The 16,242-nt window shown below is 48.3% G+C and overlaps 1 protein-coding gene across 2 annotated transcripts; it reads left to right on the top strand.

Annotated features, from left to right (window-relative positions):
- Positions 1 to 2,737: 2,737 nt before the first annotated feature.
- IL13RA2 (interleukin 13 receptor subunit alpha 2) lies at positions 2,738 to 15,365 on the top strand (the record flags this gene model as incomplete). 2 transcript variants are annotated; one of them, XM_082004125.1, is made up of 9 exons in its annotated part: positions 2,738 to 3,470; positions 7,004 to 7,155; positions 8,994 to 9,147; positions 9,612 to 9,732; positions 11,522 to 11,706; positions 12,782 to 12,894; positions 13,508 to 13,652; positions 14,307 to 14,409; positions 15,323 to 15,365. In XM_082004125.1, exons 1-9 carry the CDS (start codon positions 3,389 to 3,391, stop codon positions 15,363 to 15,365), a joined length of 1,098 nt encoding a protein of 365 aa, XP_081860251.1. In that variant the 5' UTR covers positions 2,738 to 3,388. The 2 variants fall into 2 exon arrangements, with proteins under 2 accessions (XP_081860251.1, XP_081860250.1); XM_082004124.1 differs by having other exon boundaries at positions 12,782 to 12,939.
- Positions 15,366 to 16,242: the final 877 nt, after the last annotated feature.

The following is a 16,242-nucleotide window of genomic DNA, read 5'->3' as shown; positions in this document are numbered from 1 at the left end:
CAAAACCCTCCAAATTTCTGCGAAATGCAAAGTTTTGAGCGTTTCTCTGAGGAGCTCGGCACTCCAGAGGCAGACAAGCTCCCATGCACTTAGAACTCCAGGTAAGAGCACTTTGCTGGTTTTAAATCTTTCTGTGTAAGCCTTTGTCTATTTTTACTTGCCTTGTGAAACCATGTGAATATGTTAAAATTAACTGTACTGGAAACAGAAAAAGCTTCCTACAGTAACATTAATGTGCAGTCCTTGGATGCTGCTACTCACCAGCTGTGAGTTATAGCTGCTGCTTTTCCCAGCTCTATAAGTTGACTCTTCTTATCACTGCATCCTTGTACTGAATTATGAGACCTTTCCAAGAAAGAAACTTCTGCATGCAGCCAGGTTTGTACTGACACAAGTTTTATGTCGCGTTCAATATGTTAAGAAGTAATTCTGGTAATTTCTTCTGACTGGAACTCCTCCATACCTTCTTATTTCATAGTGAAACAGTAAGATTACTGGTATTGCTTATACTTATGTGATGGACTTGGGGAGATTTTATATTAACTTAAATTGAAAATTAGCTGTTAAAATTGTTGTGTATTTGTAACTGCTGCCATGTGTTGCCAGTTAGAATTTCCAGTTAATTTAAACTCTCCTTGCACATTCAAGCACAACCTGTCACTGCTGGCTCCCCTGAGCCACTTCTTCAAATTATGGGGTTTTTGTTGGCCCCAACCCTCAGATTTCCTAGAATCATAGAATAGTTTGGGTTGGAAGGGACCTTTAAAGGCCATCTAATCCACCCCCCTGCAATGGGCAGGGACATCTTCAACTAGATCAGGTTGCTCAGAGCCCCATCCAACCTGACCTGGAATGTTTCCAGGGATGAGGCATCTACCACCTCTCTGGGCAACCTGGGCCAGGGTTTCACCACCCTCATTGTCAAAAATTTCTTCCTTAGATCTTGTTGAAATCTGCCCTCTTTTAGTTTAAAACCATTACCCCTTGTTGTATTGCTACAGGCCCTGCTAAAAAACCTGTCCCCGTCTTTCTTATCAGCCCCCTTTAAGCACTGGCAGCTGCAATAAGGTCTCCCTGGAGCCTTCTCTGCTCCAGGCTGAACAACCCCAACTCTCTCAGCCTGTCCTCCCAGCAGATCTGTTCCATCCCTCGAATCCTTTTTGTGGCCGCCTCTGGACCCACTCCAACAGGTCCATGTCCTCCTGTGCTGAGGAGCTGGACGCAGCACTGCAGGTGGGGTCTCCCCAGAGCAGAGCAGAGGGGAAGAATCCCCTCCCTTGAGCTGCTGGCCACGCTGCTTTGGGTGAAGCCCAGGATATGGGTGGCCTTCTGGGCTGCGAGTGCACATTGCCAGCTCATGTCCAGCTTTTCGTCCACCAGTACCCCCAAGTCCTTCTTGGCAGGGCTGCTCTCCATCTCTTCATCCCCCAGCCTGTACTGATATAGGGACTTGCCCCGACCCAGGAGCAGGACCCTGCACTTGGCCTTGTTGAAACTCATGAGGTTCATACGGGCCCATTCTTCAAGCTTGTCCACATCCCTCTGGATGGCATCCCGTTCCTCAGGTGTGTCAACCGCACCACTCAGCTTGGTGTCATCTGCAAACTTGCTGAGGGTGCACTCGATCCCACTATGTCAGTGATGAAGGTATTAAACAGTACTGGTCCCAATACGGACCCCTGAGGGACACCGCTCATCACCAATCTCCATCTGGACATTGAGCTGTTAACCACTACACTCTGGATGCAATGATCCAACTAATTCCTCATCCACTGAACATTCCACCCATCAAATCCATATCTCTCCAATTTAGAGAGAAGGATGTTGTGGGGGACCATGTCAAAGGCCTTACAGAAGTCTAGGTAGATGACATAGGTAGTTCTTCCCTTCTCCTCTGATGTGGTCACTCCATCATAGAAGGCCACTAGGTTGATCTGGCAGGACTTGCCCTTGGTGAAGCCATGCTGACTGTGTCGAATCACTTCCCTGTCCTCCATGTGCCTTAGCATAGCTTCCAGGAGGTTCTGTTCCATGATCTGCGCCGGCACAGAGGTGAGGCTGCCAGGTTGGTAGTTCCCAGAGTCCTCCTTGCTACCCTTTTTAAAATGGGTGCAATGTTACTCTTTTTATAGTCTCCGGGGACGAATTCTGACTGCCAGGACTTCCCAAGGTCCCTCTGACTTGAAGCTCTCCCATTCAGCAGACCCCTAATTTCGTACTGTCACACCATAGCCATGGGTGCTGAGGAGCAAGTAGCCGTGACAGAGTATGACCTGGGAGTCCACCTTTTGTAGCCAAGGTTGTGTGGACAATATAAAGCCAGTTTGTGAGCTGAAAGGAGCACAGTGAGCATCGCATGTTCACGTGGATGTTGCCATGTTCTTACGCAAGCAGAGCTCAAGCAGTGGCCTCAAGCTTTTAGAAAGATTGATATCTATATATCTATATCTATATGATATATATCTTTCTATCTATCTCCCTATCTCTGTCTAATCTATACCTATACCTGTATCTATATGTAAAAATTAAAGTATATGTATCTACATATACTTTTTACCTGTAATCCGTGTGCTTTCTGGCATAGGGAAGCAGGCTGGACTGGTATGTCCGTAGGCAGCAATTCCTACCCACCTTCGGCATGAAATCTGAAGGAAGGAGAAGCTACCCCTAGAAACTCTGCTCCTTTCTCCCTCCCAGTCCCCATCTTCCCTCCAGCAGACCTGCTCAGGAAGAGAAATTTGCCCACTTCAAAAATTATCATGACAGCTAAGAAGACAAGAATTCTTACCATTTCTTTTTCGTTGGAGGGTGAATTAGAAAGGAAATTCTCTCTCTGCATTTTTTTTTTTCTTTTTAGTTACCAAATCCTGAAACAGGAAACCCAAAAAGCACTGGTGACAGTTGCATAAGATGTGTCTGTTTCTTGGATAAGGCAAGGCTCAGGCATTCTGTATTTTTTTTTTTAATTAAAATGTCATTGGTCCAAGGCGCTTCCTATGGCAGGCGGATCACTTGCTCGTCTGCATCACTCTTTCCGCAGAAGATGTGCGGCAGACAGCTTGGTGACTGAAGTACAGGCTGACGTGCCTTCAGAGAACGTGCTTAGCTAGCCAGAAACTATTTCAAATGAAGCCAAAGTCATCCATGTGTTGCCATCCCCAAAAGTTACAAATAAGAGTCCTCTGGGAAATGATTAATCCGACTTGGTAAATGAGTAAAAAGGCGCTTGTTGTCGGTGCTCACCCTGCAGAGGGAATGCCAGGGCCCCACCGATGTGCTGAAGCCTTTCAACTCCACTTTGTTTCTCCAGCCTCCTTGCACGCGCGCCGCAGGACCGCTCTTCTGACGCCGTACGCCTTCCAGTGGGAACCCCGCATCCTCCCTCTGAATGGCTTTCCGGTGGCTTTATGCGCTCTCCGTGGCACTGGTGTGGGGTTGTGTGGTGTCCTCCTCCTCCCACCACACCGCAGGTAAAGCCCAGCACGTGCGTCACGTTAACTCCGGCCCTTTATGTGGTTAGTCCTTCAGCCGAGGCTTTTCTTGTGCGCGTGTTGCAGCGAGTGGCTGATTTATAAACCTGTAATCAATTGCGTAAATGTATTGTATGTTCAGCGGATATTTTTCTGAGTAACTTCAAAAGGAGAAGAAAGTGCCTTTGGTGCACAGCAGGTATATTATTTGATATAGAGTTATCAAATGCAAATACCACTTGGGTACAAAAAAGCTCCTGAGCGTGGTCCCAGACGTTCAGGCTGTGCAAGGTGCAAGGAGCACAAGGCTGATTCATAATTGGAGCATAATATTTTCTTCTAAAAAACTATTGCTGTGCAAGCTATCAATCATCCGCGGCGACGGCACTTCGAGCACCTTTTGCTTCAAGCCCGAGCACCTCTGCTGCACTGCACCCTGCAGCCCCGGCTCTTTTGGCCTCCGATAGTTGGGACGTTGCACCCAACAGCTTTCCTTCTTCAGAGAGATGGGGAGCATCTCCGGCCCTCCCTGCCGCAGCTGGCGCGCGGTGGAGGGGTGAGAACCTGGCCGGGAGGGCACCGAGAGGATCCCGGTCCCGCCAGCCAGCACGTGTGGAAAGCCGCCGGCAAACACGCCGCTGCCGCAGCAAGCAAAGCAGCATTGCCTTTGAAACGGGCTTCTCAAAACATGAAAAGTCGCCCGCACCTCTCTGACCAGCATGCAAGAGCACAGACATGGAAGATACGGGGGCTGTACCCGGCAGGCTGCCATTTTTCCACTGGCAAAATAGGTGGAAAGTTGCAAAACCTCCTGCTGCTTGCCCCACCGACGGCACCGCGTGATGTGGGGCGAGGCAGTGGGAGGCAGCCGGGGGTGAGCGAGCGGTTCATCGCCAAAGCTGCGACGTTCCAGCGAGCGTGCCCGCCAGCCGGCAGCGGTGGCCGTGAGGGCTGCGGCTGCCGGGCCAGCACATCGTGGCCTGAGCCACGGCCGTGCGAATCAGGTAGAGAGGTTGCTGGGTTTTTTTTTCAAGAAACGTTCAGGAGCAGCTTCCCTTGAAGACTGGGTAATGTAATAGAGTATTTTTAGTCCTGTGTTCTGGATGGATGATGGGAGTGAGACGGGTTTGCGATGTAATACTGTGAGAATGAGAAACTGCCAGAGGCAGTGCTGACATTTAAAAAACAGTCAAGTCCCAGAACCCAAGCCACACCCCAAAAAGAAGTTTTTCCATTCCCTCTGAAATCCAGTCGAAATTTATTTTGCAAGAATTGCTGTTTACAGTTGCAATTGTTTTGAAAAAATGTTCAGGCTCAGGATGGAAACAAATTGCAGAACATTATCGTTTCCAGTCAGAAATTCCGGTTTTGACCAATCTAATCCTCTCTTGACAGCTGATCACCAGGCTCATGACAAAGGCAAGTAGCTTTTTGCTTCGTTGTTTACATAGCTGCGAGGCTCAGCATTTCCCCACGCTGGGGCGGCTTCCTGAGCGCAGGAGAGCCCAGCCCGCAGCCGTGCCAGCGGACCTCGGCCAGCCCGTTACGGACACCACGCGTGCCGGCCGCCGTACCGGGGCTCGGCTCGAGGGCACGGTGCGCTGGCGATGTGGAAGCCCTCCCTCGCACCGGCGGGCTCTCAGCATGGCCTGTGGGAGGAACACCCCTTCACCTTCTCCCCGCTCCCTCCGCAGTGTGGCTATAACTGGCCGTTCTGGACGAGCCACTCCTTCATTTTTTAGCAGCTGCAGCCCTTCAAGCACCGCTCCCCGCGGACTTGTCGTCCCCCACGCTGCTTCTCCCTTTCCTGGAGCCTTTGCATGTTTGCCAAGCCCCAGGAGGCGGGCGAGGTGCCCCCACCTCGCCCCTGCTCCCACCTCTGATGCTCACCCGGAGCCCAGCCTGAGCACCCTCTGCACCGGCAGAGCTGCCTGTGCCCCCGGCCACCCTCCTCGGCTGGGAAACCTGTGCCTGCGGTAGCGTAGCGGTGCCAGACCCTCGCCTCCGGCGGGAACGCGGGGCTGCTGAAGAGCAGATCCTGCACGCGCAGGGCCATGCCCCATCGCCCCTGGAGCTGGAGCAAGCCCACCACCACCCCCTGAACCCAGGCGGCATTCACGGGACTCACAGCGGGTGGGAGGCAGGGTGTTTTACTTGTTACACAGAAAAATACATAAAATCTAATTTTTCTCCAAATTAGTCTATTAGACAAGTAGACAATTAGTCTACTGCTCCTTGTCCCAGCACCTCCCTAAATACATCGCCATCTTACATAACAACAAATCTCCCACGGACCTTTACGTGCTGGAAGAAGTGGAATCTTAAGCCTGTGGTGTGTTTCATTTGGGAGAGTTTTCTTAGAAGAAATAAATCCTCCAGCAACGTTCTCTGCAAACTTTCCAAGGAGCACCTTAAAATTTGATTTACATCACTGTCTTCCGCTGAAAGATATTTTCAGGGTCTGCTTTCACGATGGATTTACTAAAAAAATGAAAGGAAAAAAAGGTGTAAATCCCGATGAAGACATGAAAAAGGTGGCAGAGAAGGAAGTGACCTGGAGGCCAGACTCAAACAGAGAAGTGGTGGCAATGCTGGACTGACACTGCCAGGACATGGACTCCAAATCACTGTGAAAAAAGTGCATCACGCAGTGATTATGTAGAAACCCAAATGGATAACCTCACCTCTAGGCAGTGGAGAAAAATGACCTCAGATGTTACAAAAATTGACTTCACTTGAACTAATAAAACTGAATAGCCAAACAGCTTTCGTCATCTGAATGACAGCTCCATGCAGAACTGGGCTTTTAGGAAGCATGTCTTAGTATGGAATTCATCCATAATATATGCTGATTTATTAACATATGGCAGTACCTTAGAATAGCTTGATAAAAGCCAGATTGACTGTAAAAGCACATTTTAGTATAGCTGAGAGATGTCCAAAATAAGAATGATTTTAACTCTCTGCTTTTCTGCCTCTGTATGCTTTTTGTCTCGGTTTTTCATTAATCTTTAATATACTTGAAAGGAATATTTAAAGCAATATGGGTGATTTCTGTCTGTTACGGTTATGGAATATAAAATTCCCTCACAGCATGCTGTGATCTGTCATCCTATGTTGGTGTACATGCTGAATGCAATGTTTGCAAGGATGCATGTCCCAAGAGTTGGTAAATATCATAAGATAAAAGTAAGCAAATATAGGACTTGAAAGGTCATCCCAGGACAGTAGTTTTGCTTAAAATATCTTGAAAAAGAATGTCAAAGATGTGGCATTCTTTGTGCCTTCTCACTGGTCCTTGAGTGTTTTCTCTGAGCATCAACAAAAACTGGTTTTTGGGGGTGGGCAGGAGTAGAGCTTGTGCATGTTTCTTGAGAACAGGCTGTCAAATAGCCAGGGCTGGACCTGGACCAGCAGTGCTTCCCTCCCCACCCAGCAGCTGCATTTGTCATTTAATCAAATTTCATGACCTTTTTTTTGGTGTTTTTCTTTACATCGACACTGGTTTGCCTCCTGCTTTGTTTTCAATTTAGTTGCTCCCCCACAAGACCTTCAGATCACTGATCCTGGACTCCTAGGTTCTCTCGACATCGAGTGGAAACCTCCACCCAATGTACAAACCTTCAACGAATGCACAGTAAAATACAAGTTTGAATACCGCAACACCGGTGACAGAGACTGGAAGGTAAGACAAAGCACGGTTTAAGCCTCTTAAATTAGTTTTAAAATTAGTTTTAAATTTTTAAAAAGTTTTTAAAATTTTAGCTTAAATCAGTTCTGCCTTTAGTTCCTGCATAGGTTTATGCTTGCATTTCAAGGAGGAGTGGTACCAAAGCCGTTCCAGCTTTCCATGAAAAAGCCAAACCGTTCCAGTGGTTTGAATTTTTTGCCAGACGGGAATGTGTTTTGAAGTGTAACAGCAGCAGCAGTCAGAGAAGGGGCTATTTCTGTCAGAGGGTGTGGTGCTTGCTGCCAAAAATAATCCAATAATATCTAGTAGCATTCCTCATTGTCAAAGGCACCACACTTTTTAGAAAGTCTTTACAGGGCTTGAGCTGAAACTTGGTGTCAACAGATCCTTAAGGATGCAAAGTGGTGGATAAATAAGAGATTAAATTTCATTAATTATCCTAATGTTCTAATATTCCCTTTATCCAGAAGGGTGTTTCTAATCACCATTTACTTTTGTCTTTTAGATATGGTTGACTCTAACTCAGCTCTGTGATGAACTTGTCAGTCTTCTCTCATTGACATGTAGCAGAGCAATAGCGGATGGGCACAGTGCAGAGAGGGTTGTAGAAATACATTTTGGGAGTGCTTAGAAGATGAAAGTTGCTGCAGGGTTAGGAAGGTAAATGGAGTGGGGAGAGCAGAAACCCAGCAGTAGGCTGGTTGGTGGAAGGTACTGAGGAACACATGAAAAATACGCTGAGGATGTCCCCCAAAAACCCAAAATACAGATTGGTGGCCTGAAAGAAAGGGAGATTTTTTTGCACAGCGATGCTAGCGAGCCTGCCAGCTTCAAGAGACGAGGGAGCGAGAGAAGGAGCAGTGACATCGAGTTAGCAGTGCTGCGGACCCCAGCCTCTGTTGTGAACGGTTTCCGCACGTTCTGCATGAGCTGGTCACCCACTTCAACCACCCAAGGCAGCAAAGCCAAGGCTGCCAGGCTGTGCTCAACCACCACCCAAATGGGTTTTGGCCCAGCCATCCTATGGGAGCCTGCAGAGGTGGAAGAGCATGGTGACTCCCATCCTGTTTCAGCTATGGATTGCAATCACCAGGGCATGGAAAGGGACTCTTCGACCTGACATTGGTCACGATGCACGTCACACTCCCAGCCGTGCATCTGTGTGCAGCTGTGCAGATTCTTCTATGGTGATTTTTAACTGGCATTTATAAAGCGCAAAGGAAAAACAAAAGCAGTTTTAAAAAAAAGTCAGAATTCCCTAAATCACAAGTAATAAAAGTGCCTTATACAAGGCAGATCTAAAAAGCAGAAAAAAAATCACCTCTGGTACCTTGACAAAACCTTGACCCCAGATAAGGTCACGAAGTCAGTCTGAAAAAAATCCATGGGACACCAGTAGAAGCAAGAGTCATCGATGTCTGTTAGAAACACATTGCTCAACGTGGCTCTTCTACACTCTGGAACTGCTGACAAAAATTTTTCTGATTATATCATATCCCAAACAGATGCCTTTTTATCTGGATTTACAGTGGTGTCCTCATCAGACTCTCCCCAGTGCTCCTATCTGGTTGGGATCCCTTGAACTATAGTCTGCTCTGTCTTCTCGTGGCTGGTGTCCTGTGGCGTGGAGGGACTCAAAGTCAGCGAGGCTGGGCAGAGCAGGTGGTACAAGTGCTGGAGAAGCACTGGGCAGGAGAAGCAGGACAGAAATGTAAAGAACCATTAAAGCACACAAATGAGCCCACTCGCAGCTAGAGCCGGAGCAATGGTAGCGAATTCTGCAGCCCACTTAGCAACAAAAGAGGTGCTTATAAAGTCTGTCTTTCAACCAGGTTATTTTTACTAGAAAGCTAAAATTCAGAGCTGGATTTGACCTCAGCAGGACTGCTGAAGTGAAGGTACAGACACTGCTTGAAGGACGGTGTACCGATGACGTGGAGGTGCAAAGTGACTGGATTTATGCCACCTTTCAGGTCCCATTGCAAGGTTAGGAGCAGTCTTTGGTACCTGGTGCGGTTTTGCACTTTGCATGAGCCTGTTGCATGAAGGACTGCTGGCCTGAGGGTTGTGGGATGGATAAGCCATTGCAGGGCTTGTTGATGTATAAGACACCAGAGCATCTTTGCTTCCACTGGTTGTGGTTACTGGATACTTGGGGCTTATTTCCCCCTGTCCATGCCCCAGCTCTGCTGGGTTGCCCTGCACAAGGTCCACTGCTGAATGAAAAGGTCTGTTATTCATCTTTCTGCTCTAAGTACAGTGAACTGGTTTTTATAAGAAACAGAGCACTTGGCGGAAAAACTATCTAATAATGGTGACTGGTCTTCTTTTCTCTTCCTTTTTTGTCTTTCAACTGCAGCACACAATTGTTCAAAGATGTAAAATTATTATTTCTGCTGGGCCTGACTGGTACATTGCTAAATAGTGGTTATTTCCTTCTCATTTGACAGGAAAACTGGAATCAGAGGTTCAGAATTTCCACTGCATCTATCATGATTGGGAATACCTCAAGTGCACATGGCAACCAGGTCTCCTCAGTCCTCGCGGCGTACATTATGGACTATATTACTGGTATGTATCAGCAAAATAGAAAAACATCCAGGAAGCAATCAAGTGAACCTCTCAGGGTACTAAAATGCCACAGTAAATATGTTTTTATGTCTGGCAATGCTATTAGGCAATCCACTCAGAATGAGCAGAAATAATGGTCCAAGCAACATGTGCCTTCTGGCAAGGAAATACCAAATCCCCACTTCCTTCCTTAAAATCAAGCTAGTGCTGACCTTCTACAGGGTGTGCCTTCTCCCTTCCTCCTTTCCCTTTTATTCACCCCCATGGAGTGCTTTCAGCATGTTGTCCATCATGAAGCCTTGTGCTTTCCCTTTGCTGAAAGTACCTGCACATTTCCCTTGATCACAGTGCATATATCTCTATAGGATAGGATTCAGCAGGAGATTACCAAGCTCAGTGAACCCTATACAAAGAGCAGGGCTTCATGGCAACCAACAGTTCTACTCTTCAAACATATTTTCATAGCCTTAGCACATCTCATACAAGCAAACATGCTGCCAAAAGGCAGTAATAATGCATGTTTCTCAGTTGTTTCTTTTATAATGCTGCCTAATGATCCCGTTCTGCAAGAAAAACAAAGCTAGACTTAGTGGTTTTGGACAAAGTAAATCCTGTATTTGTGCTTCAACTCCTATGATACTCTGGTAAGGATCACTAGTTAGGAAATCATTTGGTTTCATGCCTTTGGGCTACATGTAGAAAACCATAGTTGCTTTTCAAAAATAGTTTCCATGTAGCTCTTGGAAATAGTATTCAAAGCAGAAACATTGATTTAAAAACATTTTGCTTACTACAGAAGTCTGCTTGAAGGAAACCATGGAAATTCATGATTCGTTCCCAAAAAAACCCCAACAAACTCACCCTTATTTAACTGCCTGTAACAAAACCAGGCATTTGGATCTGGGTTCCATTGTATAACGAGAGCGGGTGGGAACACAGCCACGGCATCCTTTGATCCCTGTGAGTTAATTTTTATAGCACTGCCACACACGTTTTTCCCCCAGACAGAACATGCTGTGCAGGGAGACTTGCATTAGGTGTAGAGCGCAGAGGCTGGATTCAGCCCTGCCTCGAGGGCACTAACGCAGCGGGACTCTTAAAAAGTAACATGAAACACCACTTAGTATTTCCAGGACGGGGCCAGCAGCTAGGCTTTGGGGAGCGGCCTCCAAAGACAGGAGGCAGTTTGAGAGGACGGACTTGTGGTTGCACATTAGCTAATAACCAGCAAACCCCTTCCTCGCTCCCATCCCTGGGTTTCCATCACGTACTGAGGTAGATGCATGGGACCTACCCGCAATCAGCCATAGCAGCTCGTTAACACTTATTATATACATGGCACGTGTCACCTGCCACAAACCACTGTGTTTTGGCTCGGGAGGAGAGTTGGTGGCCGATGGTGCCTTAAGTATCCCATGGGACGATGGGTGTCCCTGTGAGTAGGGACCAGATCCTGCCCCAGCTCTACTCACACCATGGCACCTCGTGAGGCCTCTTCTGCTCCAGGAATGGGCTTGGGGAGAGGCTGACACAGCCAACAAACCAACCTGGGAAGCCATCTGTGCATGTTAATTTGTTTTTTCCTCCTCCCTGCACTTTTCCCATAGCAGGAGTCCAAGTGACTGATGCCTAACAGTGTGCTTCGGATCACGTGTGAGAAGCAAAGAGTGGGTAGGACTTAGGCGATACTCGAGGCTTAGGTCCAATCTTAACAAAAAGGCCTTACCCAAGTAGTAACTGCCATTGCTTTGGTTATTTTTTTCTTTCTGTTTTCCTAATACACTGCTAGGTACGAGGGGCTGGACCACGCAGCGCAGTGTGATGACTATATTCAGGATCACGGTATAAACATTGGCTGCATGTTGCAAAATCTGAGCCAGGCAGAATATAAGGATCTGAGCATTTGTGTCAATGGTTCGGCGGCAGCCACTCTGCTACGGCCGTTGTACGTCACCCTCCGCCTTCACAACCTAGGTAACACTAGCAGGAAAGCAGCAGGGCTCTGGGGACCCACGTGGCCACCACACACTCAAGGCTCACGTCTTGCACAAGGGGGCTCAAACAAGCGCATACTCTTGTAGATGGGTGGCTGTCATCTGTCTGGGTGGATTTCCCCCCTGGAAGGGGCTGTGGCATATGCCACACAGGACTTCAGTTTCCAGCAGTGTCAGGCGAGCAACACCACTCAGCGCCCACGCTGGGGGGTCAGTGGGTGCCTCCAAGTGCTGTGCTTGGCAGCTGAACAACTTGCGACATAAATGGGTCTGCTGGGCAGATGGCAGGGAAGCGATGGGGGTTTTGGCTCTAGCAGCACTGCCACGGAGGTGGCTTCATTTACTGCTGCTGGAACAGAAACCGCTGCTCCTGCAAGCACAGGAGAGATCTTTGGGCTTTGCTGTTCAAACCAGGCTAAAGGCTGGGGAGAATTGAGGGTAAGGTATCATGGGGTCTGCCAGAGGTGGATTTCAAACCCATCAGAGATAGGGAAAGGAAGCAAAGCACAGCATGATGTATAACCCGATACACGTACGCGCTCTTTGTTACGGGCATTTGCCATGCTGATGCACTTACCCACACGTAAATGCCGGGGGATAAATAGCCAGTCCTCCGTTTAAGCCACTGGGCTAATAAGCAGGTTTTCTGGATTCAGGTTGTGCTGCCACGTGCTTCACGTGTGGCTTTGGGCATCTGACATAAACCAGAGGCTCTCCTGGAACGCAGAGCGCGTCAGGCGCAGGGGGGGCTGGCCGGCCGCACCGAGAGGAGAACGGGCCAGGCACAGCGCTCACAGCCCAGAGTTTCAAAGCCCTGCACCACAGCCCAGAGCGAGGACCTAGCCCAGCCCATGTGTCCGGTTAAAATAAACAGTCCACCCTCCGGCCTCAGCGACATCCCTGCTCCTGCAGCACCATGGCTGGGAGCAATGGGAGCTCAGAAATCCCATCGACTGGGAAGCGGGGCAGAGGCTGGCGGTGGCGAACCAAAGCCTTTCCCACCACCAGCTGTGTGATTGCACCTCTTGACCTTCTCTCTTTTCTCCCGCCCACAGCAAAGCCCTCGCCCCCGAAGCAGCTGGTGGTTTCCGTGTCTGCGTCCGAGGAGCTCCACGTGGCGTGGAGCCCTCCCGGTGGCGAAACGCCGGCCCAGTGCCTGGAGTATGAGGTTCAGCTGGCGGAAGACCAGGGGGAGGCCGAGGCTGCCTGGGTGGTAGGGACAACACACGCCATGGCGCAGGGAGGGGAAGGGGTGGGAGAGCTTCACCTGACAGCCGGCGGCAGGGCGGCATGCCAGGAAATTGGGGTTCGCACCGGGTTGCGGATGGTGTCTTAGCTACGTTGTGGAAACATCAGCTGGTGCTGGCAGCGGAACACGCTGACCGGCTGCTCTGGTCCTCACTTACCACCCTGACCTCCAGCCGCAGCATTTGCTTTAGCGGTAACAGATCCCGGGACGAGCCTCTGAGCAATCACTTTCCCAGGCCTCCTGCCCGTTACCTCAGGAAGCTGTTGTCATGGAAGTGTGAAGGTTGTTGTGGTTTGTTTTCCTGATGATGCCCCCCCCGAATGTATGTATTTTCAAGTAGATTCATCTCCATAATCATCTTATTGGCATTAGCTGGTCCAAAACTCTTATGAAATCATTTAAAACTGCCAAAACATAATCCAAGGGTTTGCAGCGCCTGGAGAGTATGTTCAGAAACATCAGGCCGTGCTGGAGAGCTACTGGTGGTGGCACGTAATTCCTTGACATTTGCTCTCTCTATTTTATTTCTCAGCCTGTGTCAACCCAAATGGAGACCGCTTTAACGATTTCCAGAGCGAATCAAAGCCGCATTTCCTGTGTTCGTGTCAGGGGGAGAACAAATATTTTCTGTGCGGACCAGGGCTTTTGGAGCGAATGGACACAGGAGTGTTTCTCTGGTATGGAACGCAAAGTAACCAGCTTGCTCTGACATCCTTTATAAAGCCTGTTTGGGACCAAGCGCTGATGGCTGCCATGGGCGTCTGCAGGTGTCCAGCACTGCAGGTGGGGTCCTGGTTTAGTTACAGCCTCAACCTACTCCAGCACAGACGTTCCTACAGCTTTGCACCTCCAGCGCGCTTAGCAGGCAAGCCCCAAAATATTAACGCTTCTGCACCAGAACCTTTCCCCGCTGCGCCAGGACGGCTGTGGTGGAGGAGTGGCTGCTTTGCAGGAGAGGGCACGTGGTCCTTGGAGTCTCTCCACAGGGCATCCTCCCGGCTGCCCCGCAGCGCGGATCAGCTCCTTTGCACCCTGAAGGCTCTATCGGGCTGTCCCTGAGTGCACTGGCTCTGCTGCAAGACACAGAAGGCAGGGAAGGGGCACATAGCCGTAGCTACATATGTAGCAGGATGTATGTTACCCTGAAGGAGTATGATACCCTATACAGTAACATATATCTGGCATATATCTGTAATAAATAAGTGAATGAAAAATGTAGGGTAACAAACCTGGGCAGGCTGAGTTTGCATCCAAGCCCAAGCTTTGTAAGGGGTAATATGACCCATTCTGGAAGCTAGCGTTTTCTTATTTGCTGTCATTTATCTTTGCAGTGTCCAGAAAAGAGGACAAGCAGCTATTTATCCTCATTCCAGTCATTCTGAGCTTGTCAAGTAGCCTCATAATATTTATGTTGATTGGCCAGTGCAAGAAAAGGTAAGCACCAAGGCAGCCTGTCCACACAATGTGCTTTTAAGTGGGTGTCTCAGACTACAGTTATAAATGAAACAACGTATTAAATACAAAGAGCCAAATATTAATAGATGCTCTGAGGCTGGACACAAAACAACAGTTTATTTTCAGGAAACAGTATTGTAAGTGTGGCTGTTTCTGATATGAAATGCCTCACAACAACCCATAAACTCACAGCAGAGACCCAAATCCTGCTCATATGATCCCAGACTGCTTCTGTTAAATGCGGAAAAGATACTTGCAATGCACAGCAGCATAGATAATGCCGTTATTTTGTTCCAAACCACTCAGGCAGCAGAGATTTGTACCAGTTGTGTTAAAAGAAGTGCCATTTTTATGGGCTAAAGCCTCATTCTCTTTGTGCTCCCATCCCAGCTGATCATGGCACATGGGGAAAGCAGACGCAGTGGACGAATTTGCCCATACCCAAATTATTGGTACTGATGACGTTTTCTTCAGGTCTGAAGGATCACACAGAGAGAACTGATCCCCTGGTGCTGATAACTATTATCTTTTCCTTATGGCCATATAGTATAAGCAAGTGGGTAGCTTTTCTAATATGCCTTTTATGGCATCACTGATGAGGGAGAACTGGCTATAGAAATACCTTTGTGTTGTCCTTGGAGATGAACTAACACCTATTTGGTAGTTGAATGCATGCAGTCTGAGACACACACTCCTTCATCTTTGTTTTGCATCCATCTTTCAAATGGTTTGGTTTGTGAAATTCAAACAAAGTGCAGATGCTAGCAAGAAAACCGTGGAAAGCAAGTGCTTCCCACGTTGCCACTGGGGTGCAGCGATGTGCGACGGGGATGCTGTAGCGCGTCCCCAGCTGTCCCCTGGTGCTGGCAATAACAGTCTGTGTCCATTTCAGATCCCCAGCAGGAAAGCCACTGCACGCCTCGGTGGGATGCTAACTCTGCTTGTGACTGCTGTACCGCTTGTGTTTGATGGATTGCTTTTAGAACATCATCCCAAGGACAGCCGAGAAGCCCTGAGCTTTCTGTAGCCCACATGGGTCTTCCGTACCTGCTGCCATTTGCGAGGCTGGTTGTTGCAGTTCAAGCCTCAACAGGCCCAGGAAAATATTGGAGGAGTTTTAAACGGACTCTGGAGCAAGCTGTTTCTGGTAACAGGACAAGGGAGAAAAAGGAGGCAGTGGAAACTGCCGTCAATAAAGATAGCATGTTGCTCTGTGGGTTTGGGTTTTTTTTAAGGGCTCTAGAAATCTGTCAACAAGGACACACACTGAAGGGCAGCACCTCACACACAACGCTAGGTACAAACGCCTGTATCTAGCCACTGTACCCCAGCGCACCCTCACCATCACTTCCTAGTCCCCAAAATACTCATCCTGCTGAGAGCATCTAAGTGCTGAACGTGAGCTACTTGAGCTATTTATTTCATTAACTGACATGCCTTATCTGTTGCAAAGCTGAAGTCGGGAGGCCTTGAGAGAAACTTTTGCTGTAAAAAGGCATGATCACAGCTACTGCAAAGGACAGATACTTCAGAGGAGAAGTGAGGGTTACTCGGCAAAGGCAGTGTGGGAACTTCTCTAGGAAGCGGGCACTGGTACCAGAATTCAATGAAGCACCAAGATGTCTCTCAGTACCATGCATTCAGCTGATGAAATTGCTGACTGATTTTCAAGGAACTATTCCCTATGATGATGATTTAAAAAAAAAATGAAAAAAAATAAGCACTAGATGAGACACTGTGCTCCAAGCCCATTCTGGGTTTTTTTGGTCAAAGAACTAACCAACTCAAACCCAGCTGTTTAGCGTGCTCTCA

This window comes from Phaethon aethereus (genome assembly GCF_964289735.1).
Source record: "Phaethon aethereus genome assembly, chromosome: 10".
NCBI classification, from domain to species: domain Eukaryota; kingdom Metazoa; phylum Chordata; class Aves; order Phaethontiformes; family Phaethontidae; genus Phaethon; species Phaethon aethereus.
Note: the sequence above shows the minus strand (reverse complement) of the source record. Positions and strands in the feature narration are given on the sequence as shown.